General features: G+C 40.6%; 1 protein-coding gene across 3 annotated transcripts in view; it reads right to left on the bottom strand.

Moving 5' to 3' along the window:
- TUBGCP5 (tubulin gamma complex associated protein 5) overlaps positions 1–12,533 on the bottom strand; it is a 73,501-nt gene extending 60,968 nt beyond the window's left edge. For 2 of the 3 annotated variants that reach the window (XR_004961997.1, XM_036281568.1), the window contains exons 1-3: positions 12,388–12,533; positions 9,533–9,586; positions 9,305–9,413 (exon numbers count right to left, since the gene is read on the bottom strand). Coding sequence is in view for 1 of the 3 variants with exons in the window: in XM_036281568.1 (XP_036137461.1) it covers positions 9,305–9,413; positions 9,533–9,586; positions 12,388–12,533 (309 nt within the window). In the remaining 2 variants the exon portion in view is untranslated. Of the gene's footprint in view, positions 1–9,304; positions 9,414–9,532; positions 9,587–12,387 lie in introns of those variants that run through there. The other variant, XM_036281571.1, reaches the window with a different exon arrangement.
- Between the last annotated feature and the right edge of the window lie 6,878 nt (positions 12,534–19,411).

Genomic DNA, 19,411 nt, shown 5'->3' with positions numbered 1-19,411 from the left:
CCCATGGACACAGACAATAGTGGGGGGAAGGCCTGGGGTGGGGTGGGGGCTTGGTGGAGGATGGCAAAGTGGGGGGAAATGGGGAACATCTGTAATACGGTCAACAATACATAAAAAAAATTTTAACGAGAAGATAACACAGTAACTGGAGGAAAATACTTCTCAATCATTTTTCTGATGAAGAGCTTAGATGAGGACTATATAAGCAACTGAGATGACTCAATAAGAAGAGAAGAAATCTAATTTAGAAATAGATGAAAGAGCCCAGCCAGTGTGACTCAGTGGACTGAGCATCCTCCCATGGACTGGGAGGTCCTGGTTGGATTCTCGGTCAGGGCACATTCCTGGGTTGCGGGCGTGCAGGAGGCAGCTGATCAATGTTTCTTCTCTCACACAGATGTTTCTCTCTCTCTCTCTCTCTAAAAAAAATCAGTAAAAATATATAAAAAAAATAAAATAAAAACAGATGAAAGACTGGAATGGACATCATAGAAGACATATCGGTGGCTAAAAAACACATGAAAACAATGCTTAGCATCATTAGTCATTAGGGAAATGTAAATCAAAAGCACAATGAGATACTAGGATGTCTATAATCAAAAAAGACAAATAATAAGTTTTGGCAATAATGTGGAGAAACTGGAACCTTTATACATTGCTAGTGGGAATATAAAATGATACACCCACTTTGGGAAATACCTTGGCAGTGTTTTAAAATGTTAAACATAAGTTGACCATATAAGTTAGCAAGTCTACTACTTTTAGAAACCTATCTAAGAAGAGTGAAAACTTATGTCCACACAAGTTTGCTTGTAAGAGCAAGTTCATTATTCATCCTAACCAAAACCTGGCAACAATCCAAATATGCAAAATGTCACACATCCATACAATGGGACACTATTCAACATTTAAAAGAGAATACAGATGGATACATGCTACAATATGAACCTCAAAAACATCATGAAAGAAGTAGACACAAAACTCATTTGTGAAATGTCTAGAAAGGCAAATTCATAAATACAGCAAGCACACCAGTAGTTGTTTGGAGTTGCTGTAAGAACACACACTGACTGCACATGGGCTTGAGGGAAACTTTCGGGGTGATGGAAAATGTTCTAAAACTGGACTGTTGTTGTGTAACTACACATTTATTAAAAATTGGTGAACTGTACATTCACAATGAATGGATTTTATGGTATGTAAGATATACACACACACACACACACATATATATACACACACACATATATATATATATATATAAAGTTGAAAAAAAAAAGTAAGAAGTTATTGCTATACTACCACAGATGTGTCTAACACACCACAGCAAGGGAGAAAAGGGGAACCAATTCTGCCTGTGTTAACTGGGGCAGGAGCAGAGGGCAGAGATGGACAGCAAGGAAGAAAGGATTGTAAAATATTTACTGTCTACTCTGTTCTAGGTGCCTAAGATTAATATAAAGGAGGGGGAGACTCCGGCAGAACAGAAGGAGGAGTGCACTGCAGGCACAGCACACAGGATGTACCACAGCAGAGCTGGGGACGTAGTTCCACTGAGTTCAGGGAGCCCTACTGCTGGGGGTGCACAGAAAAACAACCAGAGATGGCAATGAAAAGGTCAAAGTAAAAATCAGAAGTGACACTCACTGTTTCATTGAATTATTCTGCACAACATAGGTATTTTCATTGGTATAGATGAACCTGAGATTAAGGCATTTGTCTTCTCAAAGGGGCCAAGTAACAGTATCTACTGAATGTGATGGTTATGGGACTAACAGTGCCTGGCATGTACTAAGTGCTCTAGAAACATTTGCCATTATTTTTATTTATACATTTTTAATTATTTATTTTTTAGGTACGGATGTTTCTCCTTTTTTACCCCATTGGCACCCCCCTCCCCACCCCAACCCCGCCCCCAGCTTTGTTGTCCATGTCCACTGGTCATGCAGACATGCATATAAGTTCTGTGGTTTAGCTCCTCCCACCCCCCACCCCCTCTTCTGAGGGATGTCAGTCTGTGCCCTATTTCCATGTTTCTGGGTCTACTGTATTCCTCAGACTGTTATGTTCATGATATTCCGTATATAAATGAGATCATGTGGTATTTGTCTTTTTCTGCTTGGCTTATTTCACTTAGGATAATACTTTCCAGGTCCCTCCATGTCGTCTCAAAGGATAAGAGATCTTTCTTACAGCTGCATAGTACTCCAATGTGTATTATGCATCACTGCTCTTTTATCCATTCATCTACTCATGGACACTTGGGCTGTTTCCAGATCTTAGCTATTGTAAATAGTGCTGATATGAACATGGGGGTACATATATTCTTCCTGATTGGTGTTTCAGGCTTCTTAGAGTATATTCCTAGAAGCGAGATCACGGGATCAAATGGAAGTTCAATTTTTAATTTTTTGAGGTAACACCATATTGTTTTCCATAGTGGCTGCACCAGTCTGCATTCCCACCAGCAGTGCACTAGAGTCCCCTTTTCTCCACACCCTCGCCAACACTTGTTGTTTGATGATTTGTTGATGGCGGTCATTCTGACAGGTGTGAGGCAATACCTCATTGTTGTTTTAATTTGCATCTCTCTGAAAATTAGTGATGTTGAGCATTTCTTCATATGTCTCTTGGCCATTTGTATGTCCTGTTTGGAGAGGTGTCTATTCAGCTCCACAGCCCATTTTTTAATTGGGTTCTTTGTCTACTTTTTGTTGTGTTGTATGAGCACTCTATATATATTGGAAATTAACCCCTTATCTGATATAACATTGGCAATGATGTTCTCCCATACAGTGGGTTGCCTTTCCATTTTGATGATTGTTTCTTTTGCTGTGCAGAAGATTTGTAATTTGATGTAGTCCCATGTGTTCATTTTTTCCTTTGTTTCTGTTGCCTTAGGTGATGTATGAGTAAAAATGCTGCTCCGTATTTTTGTTGCCTACATTTTCTTCTATAATTTTTATGAATTCGCGGGTCACATTTAAGTCTTTTATCCATTTTGAGTTTATTTTGGTGTATGGTGTAAGTTGATGGTCTAGTTTCATTTTTTTGCATGTAGCTGTCCAATTTTCCCAACATCATTTATTAAAGAGGCTGTCTTTACTCCACTGTATGCTCTTGCCACCTCTGTCAAATATTAATTGAGCATGTTGCCTTGGGTCCATTTCTGGGTTTTCAGTTCTGTTCCACTGGTCTATATGCCTGTTCTTGTGCCAGTACCAGGCTGTTTTGATTATAGTCGCTTTGCAGTATACCCTGATATCTGGTATTGTGATCCCACCTACTTTGTTCTTCTTTTTCAAAATTGCTGTGGTTATTCGGGGACTCTTTTGGTTCCATATGAACTTTTGAAGTATTTGTTCTAGTTCTGTGAAATATGTTGTTGGTATTTTGATGGGGATTGCATTGAATCTATAGATTGCTTTGGGTAGTATGGACATTTTAATGATGTTAATTCTTCCAATCCATGAACAAGGTTTGTGTTTCCACTTTTTTATATCTTCCTCTATTTCTTTTTTCAATGTCTTGCAGTTTTCTGCAAATAGGTCCTTTACTTCTTTGGTTAAGTTTATTCCTAGCTGTCTGAATTTTTTTGGCATGATGGTTAATGGGATTGTTTTTTCAGTTTCTCTTTCTGTGAGTTCCTCATTGGTGTACAAGAATGTTGTCGATTTCTTGATGTTAATTTTGTTTCCTGCTACTTTGCCAAATTCATTTATCAAGTCTAGTATATATATTTCTTCTATATTTTGTTCAGATAGAGTGGGAGGGAGAGAGAGAGAGAAACATCGATGTGAAAGGGACACATCAAGTGGATGCCACCCACACGACCGAACCAGGGCCGGGGACAAACTGCAACTGAGGTACGTGCCCTTAGCGGGAACTGAACCTGGGTCTCTCTGGACCACAGGCCGACGCTCTAACCGCTGAGCCAAACCTGGTAGGGGAAGTCTACTAGATTTTTGATGGAGTCTTTAGGATCCCTTTTATTTTTTCCTCATGTCTGATTGCTGTGGCTAAGACTTGCAGTACTATGTTAAATAAGAGTGGCGAAAGTGGACATCCCTGTCTTCTTCCTGTTCTTAATGGAAATGTTTTTAGTTTCTGCCCATTGAGTATGATGTTGGCTGTGGGTCTTTCACATATGGCCTTTATTATGTCAAGATATGATCCCTCTATTCCCACATTGCTGAGCGTTTTTATCAGAAATGGATGCTGGATTTTGTCAAATGCTTTTTCAGCGTCTATTGATATGATCACATGTGGTTTTTAGTCTTCATTTTGTTTATGTGGTGTATCACATTTATTGATTTGCGAATATTGTATCAGTCTTGCATCCCTGGGATGAATACCACTTCGTCGTGGTGAATAATTTTTTTGATGTATTGCTGGATCCAATTTGCTGGTATTTTGTTCAGGATTTTGGCGTCTATGTTCATCAGGGATATTGGCCTGTAGTTTTCCTTCTTTGTAGTGTCTTTTTCTGGTTTTGGAATTAGAATTTTGCTGGCTCATAGAACATGTTTGGAAGTCTTCCATCTTCTTGAATTTTTTGAAATAGTTTGTGGAGAATGGGTGTTAGTTCTTTTTTGAATGTTCGGTAAAACTCCCCCGTGAAGCCATCTGGGCGTGGGCTTTTGTTTGCTGGGAGAGTCTTGATTACATCTTCAATTTCCTTAGTTGTTATTGGTCTGTTCAAGTTTTCTATCTCTTCCCGGTCCAGTTTTGGGAGACTGTGTGTTTCTAGAAATTTGTCTATTTTGTTTAGATTGTCGAAATTGTTGGCATATAGTTGTTCATAGTAGCTATTAATGATCTTTTGTATTTCTGTGGTGTTGGTTGTTACTTCTCCTCTTTCATTTTGGATTTTGTGTATTTGGGTTCTCTCTCTTTGGTTCTTGGTGAGTCTAGCTAAGGGTCCATCAATCTTGTTTATGTTTTCGAAAAACCAGCTCTTTGTTTCATTGATCCTTTGAATTGTTTTTTTGGTCTCTATGTCATTTATTTCTGCTCTGATCTTTACTATTTCCTTCCTTTTACTTGCTCTGGGGTTTTCTTTTTGTTTGCTTTCTAATTCTTTAAGTTGTTAGGCTAGACAATCAATTAGAAATTTTCTTGTTTCTTGAGGTAGGCCTGTAGTGCTATGAACTTCCCTCTCAGAACTGCTTTCACTGCATCCCATAGATTTTGTGTTGTTATGTGTTCATTTTCATTGGTTTCCAGAAAATTTTTAATTTCTTCCTTGATCTCCTCTATAACCCATTCATTGTTTAATAACATGCTATTTAGCCTCCATGTGTTGAAATGTCTTTGCATGTTCTTGTTGAAATTGATTTCTAGTTTCATGCCAATGTGATCTGAGAAGATGATTGATATGATTTCAATTTTCTTGAACTTGTAGAGATTTAGTTTATGTCCTATCATGTGTTCCATCTTTGAGACTCTCCCATGTGCACTTGAGAAGAATGTGTATTCTGTAGTTTTGGGGTGTAATTCTCTGTAGATATCTATTAAATCCATTTGGTCTAGTGCTTCATTTAGAGTCTCTGTTTCCTTGCTAATTTTTTGTCTAGAGGATCTATCCAGTGCTGTCAACGGGGTGTTGAAGTCCCCTGCTATGATTGTATTGCTGTCGATTTCTCCTTGGAAGTCCTCCAGAAGATTTTTAATATATTTTGGTGCTCCTATACTGGGTGCATATATGTTTATCAAGGTTATATCTTCCTGTTGGATAGATCCTTTCAATATTACATAGTGGCCTTCTTTGTCTCTAGTTATAGCCTTCATTTTGAAATCTATTTTATCAGCTATAAGTATTGCTACCCCAGCTTTTTTTTCCTTTCCTTTTGCTTGGAAAATTTTTTTCCATCCCTTCACTTTCAACCTATGTGAGTCCTTTGTTGTGAGGTGGGTCTCTTGTAAACAACATATAGATGAGTCATGCTTTCTTATCCAATCAGCTACTCTGTGTCTTTTTATGGAAGCATTCAGTCCATTTACATTTAAGGTGATTATTGATACGTACTTGTTTATTGTCATTTTTGTTTAGTGTGGTTATATTTTTCTTCCTATTTTTTCTACTAAATACAGTAGTCCTTTTAACATTTCTTGCTGTGCTGGTTTGGTGCTAATGTATTCCCTTAGCCTTTTTTTTTTTTTTTTTTTGTCTGGGAAGCTCTTTATTTGACCTTCTATTTTGAATGATAGCCTTGCTGGGTAGAGTTGTCATGGATTCAGATCCTTGTTTTTCATGACCTTGATTACTTCATGCCATTCTCTTCTGGCCTGTAGTGTTTCTTGTGAGAAGTCAGCTGAGAGCCTTATGGGGTTTTCTTTGTAGGTAACCTGTTGCTTATCTCTTGCTGCTTTTAGGATTCTCTTTGTCTTTAATTTTTGGCAGTTTGATTACTATGTGTCTTGGTGTGGGTCTGTTTGGGTTCTTCTTACTTGGGGCTCTCTGTGCTTCTTGAACTTGAATGCCTTCTTCCTTCACCAAATTAGGGAAGTTTTCTGTCACTATTTTTTTGAATATATTCTCTAACCCTTGCTCATTTTCTTCTTCTTTGGGGACCCCTATGATGTGAATATTATTACGTTTTCAGTTGTCCCACAGTTCTCTTAAGCTGTCTTCCTGTTTTTTTAATCGTTTTTTTCCTTTTGGTTTTCTGATTGGTTGATTTTTTTCTACCCTGTCTTCTAATTCACTGATCCGGTCCTCAGCTTCCTCTACTCTGCTTTTTAGACCTTCCAATGTGTTTTTAGTTTCTGATATGTCATTTTTTATCTCTTCTTAGTGGTTTTTAATTTCCAATTGGCTTATTTTCAGCGTCTCTATGTCCTTACTCATGCGGTTGCGCTTCCTCAAGATCATGTCTCTGAATTCTAGCTCTGTTAACATGCCTAACTGCTCCACATTGATCTCATCTTCGGTGGAGGTCTCTTTTTATTTCATTTGATTTCTGTTTCTGTGTTTCACCATTTTGGCTATCACAGTGGGCTTTGGAGTCTGTCAAGTTTTCCCTGAGGGTGTTGGTGTTCTGCTGTTTTTGGTCCCTCTCCTGGGTTTAGATGAGTGAGGGAGGACCCACGTTAAACACCATTGTCAAGTCTTACTTTCCTGGTTAAAGTTGCTAGCCCAGGAAAGGTACTATTATCCTCTAGCTTTTTGCCTGGAGGTTACTTGATGAGTTTCGGGTTTTCAGTTGATTGAAAAACTCCCTCAGGTGCTCAGCACAAGGGGATTTCACGAGGGTGGGGCAGATGCTGGTTGTTAATGACCCTCAATTAGCACTTCAATGGTCCACAGGGTGGGGTTGGATCTCTGAGGGAGGGGCTGCTGCCTCTCCCCAGAGCCCTGGGAAGGAGCAATATGACCAATGCCCTGCGTGGCAGCAACTCAGCAAAAGCTCTGAGTGCCTTCCAAATCCCGAGTGTCCCCACACAGTCCCAGTCCAGTCTGCCCTCTCTCTGCTGGAGCCCACGTTAAGTGGCTCTGGGTTTTTTAGCCTGTGTCCCAGCTCTGTGCTGTGGAGCCGCTTGGGAGTGTATCCCGAGGGCCCTGCTCCCAGCTAAGGCAGCTGCTGATCGTAGGCTTCCAGCCCCCGTCTCGCACCTTCTCAAGCCTACCAGGATCGAGTCAGTGTCCCTGGTTAGATGGTCCTTGCAAGCTCCTTTCCTGTTGCTTTTTCCCGTCGATTTGTCTGTGTTATAGTTGTAATTCCAGTTTGGTTCTGGGAGACATCTGTGTAGCTTCCGTTCACTCCGCCACCATTTTGGGGTATCTCTATTTTTATTATTAATATTATGGTGTCACAGGATCTGTTCATTAAATTTTACAGGCTACCCAGAAAGCAATAAAAAATGTATCAAGAAGAGATCTAAAAAGGACCTGACTCCTCTTGCAGGAATAATATATAGGGTATGTTTCTCACCCTCATGGCATGGACTCAATGACTACAGTTCTCTCTTTTCCAGAAATATGTTTATAGCCCTTCCTTAAATTGTCTAAAGCTCTCTTCCTTAGGACACCCTTTTGCACAGTGTAGACGAAGGGAAAGCCTATCAATAACAGTGGTTATTGTGAAGATTAAACAGGTTAACTCAGGAGGCCTAGGCTGCCCAAACTGTAAGTACCTCAAAGGTCTTCAGGACTGGCTTTTAACTGGCTCCTGAGAGAGAACGTGAGCCCTTGGAACGTCCTGTGGAGGAGGAGGTTTTTGTATGCTAGAGGCTTTGGGCCACACTCCAGATCATTTATGTAAACAATGTGATTTATTTTGAATGCCTGTTTTCATGTGTCCTGGGTGCTCAGATTGACCTTTGTGGGGCTAGAGACTGAGTTGGTAAGGTCAGCCTCATGGGCACTGCAGATCCATACACACGACCGCAACAAAAACCCTGGACACCAAGGCTCGGGAAAACTTCCCTGATTTGCAACACTTTACATGTGTTGTCACACACTGTCACTGGGTGAATTAAGGGTATTCCCACGCAACTCCCCTGGAAAGGAACATTTGAAAGTTTGTGGCTGGTTTCTTCTGGAACTCAATGTAGGCATTTTTTTCCCTTTGCTTATTTTTAATTTTATCCTTTCACTGTAATAAACTATATAACAGTGAGGAAAGCAGCTTTTTAAAAAGTTTTGTGAGTCCCTCTAGGGCAGTGGTTCTCAACCTTCCTAATGCCACAACCCTTTAATACAGTTCCTCATGTTGTATGTGGGCGTATCTGCATGTGGGTGGACCTGCCTGGAGATGGATAGAGGATCGGTGTCTCGGTTCCTAAGACCATTGGAAATATGTTTTCTGACGGTCTCAGGCAACCCCTGTGAAAGGGTCGTTCAACCCCCAAAGGGGTCGCGACCCACAGGTTGAGAACCGCTGCTCTAGAGAATCACTGAAGGTAAGAGTGGTCTTGGGGATCCATGACTGAATATAAAGTGCTTACAACAGCACCTGGCATCTAGTAAGCATTATATAGGTAGTTCTTATTAACAAGTGCTAAAAAGTCGTTTCAAAGACTTAAGATAGCCAGGCAGTGCCATTATTTGTGCCAAACTCTGACCTACATTTTCATAGTAGGTTGAAGCTGAGACAATTAAACAAGAGCATGTTTACTCTTTCATTTCAAGCCTGAGGCACACTGGTTTTCATGGCAATACTTAAGTCAGTTTCCAGGGTATTCTGCTCTAGCTAGTGAACATTACTAAGAAAATGAAGGTTTAATTAACAGAAACAAGTAGACAATAATCAGATTGGTAATGGTAAAATATACAACAGAGAGCTCACAATATAATGCTTACCTTTATTTCCTTTATGTTTGGAAGTGATGCATTTAGAAATTCCTCAGTTAATCTCTTCCAACTAGCAGCTTTACTGAGATCAGAATGAATGATGAACTTTTCATAAATTCTAAAATGTATTTTAAAAAATCAACAGGTAGTTATAAAGATATTTTAATAAAAAAGATTTATAAAAATACACATATTTCTGGATATGTACATATGCACATAAATATTAAACTGACTTACCCTTCTATTGTCTTTTCTACTTTGTGACTGTTGACATCTAAGAAATGATGAAATCTAGAAGATAAAATGCAATTCGTATGTCAATCTTGTCATCTAGCTAAGTAGAGACTAGTATCACTATCCTCCATATCCCCAGAACACCCTACACTCAGCTATACTCAGGAGTACACCCCTCTTGCTATATCACCTCTGCCATCTAGGCAAACAACCACTGCACCTCAGAGTGCTCAAGAAGCCTTTCAAGAGGACATAGGTCATCCGCAGCCACCACCACCCGGTCCTCCAGATCCTGTCTTCCCATAATGCCCAGCATAGCACATCCTATATTGTTCCTAATCTTTTTATGCCATAATGAAGCCCAGTGAAGATTTGGGACCCCTTCTCAGAATGTTTTTTAAATCATAAAATGAAATACAAAGGAAACCAAGTATAATGAAATATAGTTGTGAAGTATTTTTTTTAAAGTTTGTGACATAGCCCTGGCCGATTTGGCTCAGCGGTTAGAGTGTCAGCCTGCGGTTCAGACAGACCCGGGTTCGGTTCCCGCTAAGGGCGCGTACCTCGGCTGCAGTTTGTCCCTGGCCCTGGTTGGGTCATGCGGGTGGCAGCCACTCGATGTTTCACTTTCACATCGATGTTTCTCTCTCTCTCCCTCCCTCCCACTCTATCTGAACAAAAAATGGAAAAATGTCCTCAGGTGAGGATAAAAAATAATAAAGTTTGTGACATAGTAAGATAGATTTCTTTATTAAAGCATTAACAAGATCTAGCAGTGGGTCCATAACTACCACTAAATCGACATAAACAATATTTAGAAATATCTGCAACAACAATAATATGTGAAACATTTCTATTAGTGACACACTCACAGAAAAGCTAATATTGCTTGTTGCTTTCATTTATAACTGAAAGAAATGCTACTTTTTTAGCTAGTAATTAGTGTAAATTTTTTCTTGTCCAAATTCATAACACCTAAATTCTATCTTCAGGCCTTCATGTTAAGAACCCCTATTCTCATCATATATAAACTTTGTCTCTTTCTTCGCTAAGGACAGAGATTATATCTTACCTATCTCTGAATTTCTAGGGCCTACAACATGGCCACAATTTTTAAAAAGCAAATGTAAACTGTTCATTTTTCTGATGGATTAAAGCATCATAAAATTATAGACCCGACTCGTTTTCCATTTTTTAGTATCAAAGCCAACAACCTGAACTTAAGTACACTACAAAATAACATTAATTCTAACTGAATGGCTAACTTACCTGTTATAATTTAGTTTACCTGAAAACACTAATTTACCTGTTATAATTTAGTTGCTCGATGTGTAAAAGAAGTACCTTCTAATGTCTTTCCCAACTCTAAAATGATGTCCATCTACTTCTTGCCATTTAGAAAGATTAATAGAAAAATTATTTGAAATACACACTTAAGTTCTATCCTTCTAGTGCTTACAATAGACAAGATATGGAAGCAACCCAAGTACCCATTGATAGATGATTGGAGAAAGAAGATGTGGTACATATATACAATGGAATATTACTTGGTCATAAAAAAAGAATGAAATCATGCCCCGGCCGGGTAGCTCAGATGGTTAGAGCATTGTCCTGAGAAGCCAAGGTTGCAGGTTCATTCTCTGCTCGTAACACATACAAGCAGCAACCAGTGAATGCATAAATAAGTGGAACACATCTATGTCTTTCTTGTTCTCTAAAAAATCAATAAAGTAAAACTAAAAGAAGAAAATCTTACCACTTGTGATAACAGGTATTACGCAAAGTGAAAAACTCAGAAAAAAACAAATACCATATGATTTCACTTATATGTGGAATCTAAAGAGCAAAATAAACAAACAAAACATAAACTCAGAGACAGAGAACTGATGTTTGCCAGAAGGAAGGGTGTTGGGGGACTGGGTGAAAAAGGTGAAAGGGATTAAGAAGCACAAATTGGCAGTTATGAAATAGTTACAAAGATGTAAAAAACACATCATAGGAGTATAGTCAATAACATTGTAATAACTGTATGGTGCCAGGTGGGTACTCAACTTATGGGGAGATAACTTTGTAAATTATATAAATATCTAACCACTATGCTGCACACTTGAAACTAATATAATACTGAATGTCACCTGTAATTGAAAAATAAAAATTGGAGGGGGTAGAAGAGGGTATAGGGGGAAATAATTGGTGATGGAAGGAGACTTGACTGGGGGTGGTGTATTATAGAATTGTATGTCACTCCAATAAGTTCAATAAAAAATAAAGTTAAATAAAAAGAAAAGCAAAAAATAATTCATTCAACCTGTAGGAAAAATTGTTTTATATGACCTATTCACACATTGTTATGTTTATAAATCACATTCAAGGATTGAGTTAATTATTCCAGAAACTTGGCGGGCTTTTGCCTCATTGTCTATTCTCATTGTCAACCAAATATGAACTTCATGTATGATCATTAAGGCTGAAACTCAAGATGACTGATTTTGAACAACTGCTTAGTATTCAAGAAGATTCCCACTGCCATTTAAATGGTATAAGGTTAACCCTGACTAACATTCTTTCAGGAATAAAATTCCATTACAGGGAATAATCATACGGTACTAACTTACATCTTCCATAAAGAAAAACAGAAGCTCTGACTTCATCTAAGTATCTCAACGGAATGAATCCTGTAATTGTATTAGCAGTTATACTCGGTGGCTTAGTTACTCCGTGACGGGAATTGCTCCAGGTTTGGGTAAGAAATGAACAGACCAGGGTCCCGACGGCGGGACTGACCGCAGCCGGGCGCGAGGGCCGTGCCCACCCCGCTCGAACCCGTCCTGGCCTCGCCCCGGTGCCGCGCCCCACACCTGAAGTTGGACCAAGCGAAATGCAGGCATAGCTGGAAGTTGGGGTCCGCCTCGTCCCGGAGGCCCGCCACCAGGCCCACGAGCTCGCGCACATCGCGCTCCTGCTGTGGACTCAAGCGGCTCCACGCTGGCCCCGGCCGCGCCATCTTTCTCCTGCTCCGGGTGCCAATCCGCGCCGGGTTTCACTGGCTCTCGCGAGAGGCCGCGCCCCCACCGCGTTGCGCGAGGGAGACGCTGGGGCTGCTCTCGCGAGAGTTCGCGCTCCCCTGGCGCGGTGGCGCCGGGTGGATCCTGGTTGGTGGCTGCGCTTTCCAGGCTCCCTCGCGTGGGAGTGTCCTGAGGAAGTCAGATGTTTTTGTTCATCCCGTGAATAACAGTCTCTGGGGGACCTCGGCTGATGCTTTAACTTCTGGGGTTTTGAAAGCAGCTGGTTAGTTGTTATTCAGAATATCGATCTGCACCTGCTAAAGGCGGCTCACAACCATTCTGAAACCTATCATCTAGACCTTTATTGTTTTCTTTTAGGGATCTGTCAGGTGTTCGTGTGACTCATTACATTGCATTCCTGCAGTGATGTGACAAGGTAGAAATCCGGACACGTTCTAAAACAAATTACAGCAGCTGGGTAGGGAAAGGGGGGGACAAATGACCAAGTAATAATAGCCGCGGGCCAGCGGAGGAAGATCTAGCAGTGGGTCCATAACTACCACTAAAGTGACATAAACAATATTTAGAAATATCTGCAACGACAATATCTGCTCACCTTCCTGAAGGTGTGTTAGAGTTTTGAATCAACACCACTGGAAGGGCCACCGTGTTCCAAATAAGCCACACAAGTGGATTAGTGACATCCATCAGTGGCAGTTTAGGGAGGTGGGAGAAAGCAAAGCAGTGAAACCTGGGTTTGGATGAAAAGTAAAATGATAGACTGTACATCTTTTACATCGGGGTATAGGATAGTTAAGTCAATAACGCAATAACAGTGAGGAGATTCGTGGTCTCAGCAGAGTGGTGCCTGTGCTTTGAGGAGTCTGGAAAAAGGAAAATTACATTGACTTTCCAAAGATATGTTATTGTAGATACAAAAAGACAACAGACAGGCTGAGTTAAGGTAAAGATTGACCTCTGTCAGGGAAGATGCCGGCCAAGGACATGACTACCTGCCATAAACTGCTTTTAGTTAAGTTTTATTTATTTATTTTTAAAAATTTTTTTAATTTAATTTTTTGTTACAGATGTTTCTCCTTTTTTATCCCATTGGCACCCCCTTCCCCATCCAACCCCCGCCCCATCCCTGGCTCTGTTGTCCATGTCTATTGGTTATGTATACATGCATACAAGTTCTGTGGTTTATCTCTTCCCACCCCCCCACACCTCTACTAAGGGATGTCAGTCTGGCCCTACTTACATGTTTCTGGGTCTACCGTATTCCTCAGGCTGTTATGTTCATTATATTCCATATATAAGTGAGATCATGTGGTATTTGTCTTTTTCTGCTTGGCTTATTTCACTTAGGATAATACTTTCCAGGTCCCTCCATGTCGTCTCAAAGGATAAGAGATCTTTCTTTCTTACAGCTGCATAGTACTCCATTGTGTATATGTACCACTGCTTTTTTATCCATTCGTCTACTGATGGACACTTGGGCTGTTTCCAGATCTTAGCTATTGTAAATAGTGCTGCTATGAACATGGGGGTACATATATTCTTCCTGATTGGTGTTTCAGGCTTCTTAGGGTATATTCCTAGAAGCGGGATCACTGGGTCAAATGGAAGTTCAATTTTTAATTTTTTGAGGTAACACCATATTGTTTTCCATAGTGGCTGCACCAGTCTGCATTCCCACCAGCAGTGCACTAGAGTCCCCTTTTCTCCACACCCTCGCTAGCACTTGTTTGAAAATTTGTTGATGGCGGCCATTCTGACAGGTGTGAGGTGATACCTCATTGTTGTTTTAATTTGCATCTCTCTGATGATTAGTGATGTTGAGCATTTCTTCATATGTCTCTTGGCCATTTGTATGTCCTGTTTGGAGAGGTGTCTATTCAGCTCCTCTGCCCATTTTTATATTGGGTTCTTTGTCTTCCTTTTGTGGAGTTGTATGAGCACTCTCTATATATTGGAAATTAACCCCTTATCTGATATATAATTGGCAATGATGTTCTCCCATACAGTGGGTTGCCTTTCCATTTTGATGATTGTTTCTTTTGCTGTGCAGAAGCTTTTGAGTTTGATGTAGTCCCATGTATGCATTTTTTCCTTTGTTTCTGTTGCCTTCAGTGATGTATGAGTGAAAATTCTGCTCTGTATGATGTCCAAATTTGTATTGCCTACATTTTCTTCCAGAATTTTTATGGATTCATGGGTCACATTTAAGTCTTTTATCCATTTTGAGTTTATTTTGGTGTATGGTATAAGTTGATTGTCTAGTTTCATTTTTTTGCATGTAGCTGTCCAATTTTCCCAACACCATTTCTTTTTTATCCTCACCAGGGGACATTTTTCCATTTTTTGTTTAGATAGAGTGGGAGGGAGGGAGAGGAAGAGAGAGAGAGAGAGAGGGAGAGAGAGAGAGAGAGAGAGAGAGAGAGAGAGAGAAACATCAATGTGAAAGGGACACATCGAGTGGTTGCCACCCACACGACCAACCAGGGCTGGGGACAAACTGCAACCGAGGTACGTGCCCTTAGCGGGAACCGAACCCGGGTCTCTCTGGACTGCAGGCTGATGCTCTAACCACTGAGCCAAACTGGCCAGGGCCCAACACCATTTATTTATTTATTTATTTATTTATTTAATTTTATTATTATTTTTTTATTGATTAATTTTTGTTACAGATGATTCTCCTTTTTTCCCCCACTGATTCCCCCCTCCCCCTTCCCTCCCTGCCCCTTCCCCAGATTGTTGTCCATGTCCACTGTTCATGCATACATGCGTATAAGTTCTGTGGTTCATCCCTCCCCCACCTCCCCACTCCTTAGGGGATTGTCAGTCTGTACCCCGCTTCCGCGTCTCTGGGACTACCCCATTCCTCAAACTGTTATGTTCATTATATTCCACAAATCAGTGAGATCATATGAAATTTGTCTTTCTCTGTTTGGCTTGTTTCACTTAGGATGATACTTTCCAGGTCCCTCCATGTAGTCTCAAAGGATAAGAGATCTTTCTTTCTTACCGCTGCGTAGTACTCCATTGTGTATATGTACCACAGCTTTTTGATCCATTCGTCTACTGATGGGCACTTGGGCTGTTTCCAGATCTTAGCGATTGTATATAGTGCTGCTACAAAGATATATGTATGCTCTTGCCACCTTTGTCAAATATTCATTGAGCAAATTGCCTTGGGTCCATTTCTAGGTTTTCGGTTCGGTTCCCCTGGTCTATATGCCTGTTCTTGTGCCAGTACCAGGCTGTTTTGATTACAGTCGCTTAGTAGTATAACCTGATATCTGGTATTGTGATCCCACCTACTTTGTTCTTCTTTTTCAAAATTGCTTTGGCTATTCGGGGACTTTTTTGGTTCCATATGAACTTTTGAAGTATTTGTTCTAGTTCTGTGAAATATATTGTTGGTATTTTGATGGGGATTGCAATGAATCTATAGATTGCTTTGGGTAGTATGGACATTTTAATGATGTTAATTCTTCCAATACATGAACAAGGTATGTGCTTCCACTTTTTTTTATATCTTCCTCTATTTTTTTTTTTTTTTTCAATGTCCTGTAGTTTTCTGCAAATAGGTCCTTTACTTCTTTGGTTAAGTTTATTCCTAGGTATCTTAATTTTTTTGGTGTGATGGTAAATGGAATTGTTTTTTCAGTTTCTCTTTCTGTGAGTTCCTCATTGGTGTACAAGAATGTTGTCGATTTCTTGATGTTAATTTTTTATCCTGCTACTTTGCCAAATTCGTTTATTAAGTCTAGTAGATTTTTGATGGAGTCTTTAGGGTTTTCTATGTATAATATCATGTCATCTGCAAATAATGACAGTTTCACTTACTCCTTTCCAATTCGGATCCCTTTTATTTTTTCCTCATGTCTGATTGCTCTGGCTAAGACTTGCAGTACTATGTTAAATAAGAGTGGTGTAAGTGGACATCCCTGTCTTGTTCCTGTTCTTTTTTTTTTCTTCCCCATATCTTTATTGTTGGATGTAAAATGTATTACAGATGTTCCACATTTTTTCCCCCATTGACCCCTCTCCTCCCCACTCCCACCCCCCTCCCACCTTGTCCCACACTATTGTCTGTGTCCATTGGTTATGCATATACGTTCTTTGGTTTATTTCTTCCCACCCCCCCAACCCCTTTCCCTTTGAGGTTTGTCAGTCTAGCAACGAATTTGTGCTTCTTAATCCCTTCACCTTTTTCACCCATTCCCCCAAACCCCCTCCCAACTGGCAACCAACAAAATGTTCTCTGTATCTATGAGAATGTTTCTGTTCTACCTGTTCATTTTCTTTGTAGATTCCATTGTTGATAGATATGTATTCATTGCCATTTTGTTTGTTCATACATTTTATCTTTTTCTTCAAAAAGACCCTTCATCGTTTCATATAATAACGGTTTGGTAGTGATGAACTCCTTTAACTTTTTCTTGTCTGGGAAAGTTTTTATATGTCCATCGATTCTAAATGACAGCTTTGCCGGATAGAGTAATTTTGGTTGTTGGTTCTTGGTTTTCATCACTCTGAATATTTCTTGCCACTTCCTTCTGGCCTGCAAAGTTTCTTTTGAGAAATCAGCTGACAGCCTAATGGGAACTCCCTTGTAGGTAACTAGCTGCCTTTCTGTTGCTGCTTTTAAGATTCTCTCTTTGTCTTGCACCTTTTGCATTTTGATGATGATGTGTCTTGGTGTGGGCCTCTTGGGGTTCATCTTGTTTGGGACTCTCTGTGCTTCCTGGACTTGTATGTCTGTTTCCTTCACCAAGTTAGGAAAGTTTTGTGCCATTATTGTTTCAAACAGGTTTTCGATTTCTTGTTCTCTCTCTTCTCCTTCTGGCACCCCCAAGATGCGAATGTCGGCACGCTTGAACTTGTCCCAGAGGCTCCTTACACTATCCTCATTTTTTTGGATTCTTTTTTCTTTTTGCTGTTCTGATTGGGGATTTTTTGCTTCCTTATATTCCAAATCGATGGTTTGCTCCTTGGATTTACATACTCTATTATTGAAGCTGTGTAAATTATTCTTTATTTCAGTTAATGCCTCCAATTCTAACTGTGTATCCATGATTTCTAACTGGTCCTTTTTTATGCTCTTGAGGCCCTCCCTTAGTTCACTGAGGTTCTCACTAAGTTCATTGAGCATCCTTATAAGCAGTATTTTGAACTCAGTATCTGTTAGGTTGCTTATCTCCATTTCGCTTAGTTCTTTTCTTGGGGTTTTGTTCTGTTCTTTCATTTGGGACCTGTTTCTTTGTCTCCTCATTTTGGCTGCCTCCCTGTGTTTGTTTCAGTGTATTACTTAATGAGAGGTATGGGGCTCGCTGAGACCAGATGCTGCTTGTTTGAAAAAATTTAGGAAAAACCTGAAGCACGATCCAAGACCGGCCAATCCTATGGTTAAGCAAGTGGCAACAGCTTGAGTGGGCTTGAAGGTTGGGTGGGATGGGGCGGGGCCTCAGGGAGTCAGCAGGGCGGGGTTACCAGTGTGAGCGAGGTTGCTGGAGTTCCAGGTATAGAGAGTGTCTGCTGTCCCAGGGAAGGGCTCACCAAAGGAACAAAGGCCTCTTACAGCACGTTTGTCCCCGAGAAAGCCCCCTCTCCAGCCCTCGCTCCAGTGCCAAACAGCTCAGTTCTTCCCTGTATTCCTCTGGTGCCCCCTCGAACTGCCTCCCCTCCGAGCTTAGAGGTAGAGAGTCCGATAAGTCCGTGCGCGGGCCCTTTAAGGAGCTGCCTGGGGCTCCAGCCGCTTCAGCCTCCCTGAGCCTCAGTTCTCGCTGGTTTTTCCAGCCAGAAGTTATAGGGACTTCTCTTCCTGGCACTGGAACCCTGAGCGGGGCACCTGGTGTGGGACGGGGACCCCTCAGTCTTCAGGAAGGACCTTCCCAGCCACGGGAGCCTCCTGATTTTTATCCGCCACACTTGGGTGTGGGACCAGCCCGTCGCGCCGCAGCCGCCGCCGCCACTGCCCCTCGCGCCGCTGCCCCTCCTACCAGTCTGGATGTGGCTGCTGATTTAATTTCGTAGTTGTAGGATTTTCATTCAGCTTGATTTCAGGGGATTTTCAATGATGGTTGTTCTGTAGTTTAGTTGTAACTTTGATGTGGTTGTGGGAGGATGCGATACCACATATCTACGCCGCCATCTTGACCGTAAGTCTCCTTGTTCCTCCTCTTAATGGAAATGTTTTTAGTTTCTGCCCATTGAGTATGATGTTGGCTGTAGGTCTTTCATATATGACCTTTATTATGTCGAGATATGATCCCTCTATTCCCACATTGCTGAGCGTTTTTATCAGAAATGGATGCTGGATTTTGTCAAATGCTTTTTCAGCGTTTATTGATATGATCACATGTGGTTTTTAGTCTTCATTTTGTTTATGTGGTGTATCACATTTATTGATTTGCGAATATTGTACCAGCCTTGCATCCCTGGGATGAATCCCACTTGGTCTTGGTGAATAATGTTTTCAATGTATTGCTGGATCCGATTTGTTAGTACTGTATTTTGTTCAGGATTTTGGCGTCTATGTTCATTAGGGATATTGGCTTGCAGTTTTCTTTCATTGTAGTGTCTTTTTCTGGTTTTGGAGTTAGAATTATGCTGGCCTCATAGAACGTGTTTGGAAGTATTCCGTCTTCTTGAATTTTTTGAAATAGTTTGTGGAGAATGAGTGTTAGTTCTTTTTTGAATGTTCGGTAAAACTCCCCCGTGAAGCCATCTGGGCGTGGGCTTTTGTTTGCTGGGAGAGTCTTGATTACTTCTTCAATTTCCTTAATTGTTATTGGTCTGTTCAAGTTTTCTATCTCTTCCCAGTTTAGTTTTGGGAGACTGTGTGTTTCTAGAAATTTGTCCATTTCAC

This window comes from Molossus molossus, unplaced genomic scaffold (genome assembly GCF_014108415.1).
Source record: "Molossus molossus isolate mMolMol1 unplaced genomic scaffold, mMolMol1.p scaffold_m16_p_39, whole genome shotgun sequence".
In the NCBI taxonomy this organism is placed as follows: domain Eukaryota; kingdom Metazoa; phylum Chordata; class Mammalia; order Chiroptera; family Molossidae; genus Molossus; species Molossus molossus.
Note: the sequence above shows the minus strand (reverse complement) of the source record. Positions and strands in the feature narration are given on the sequence as shown.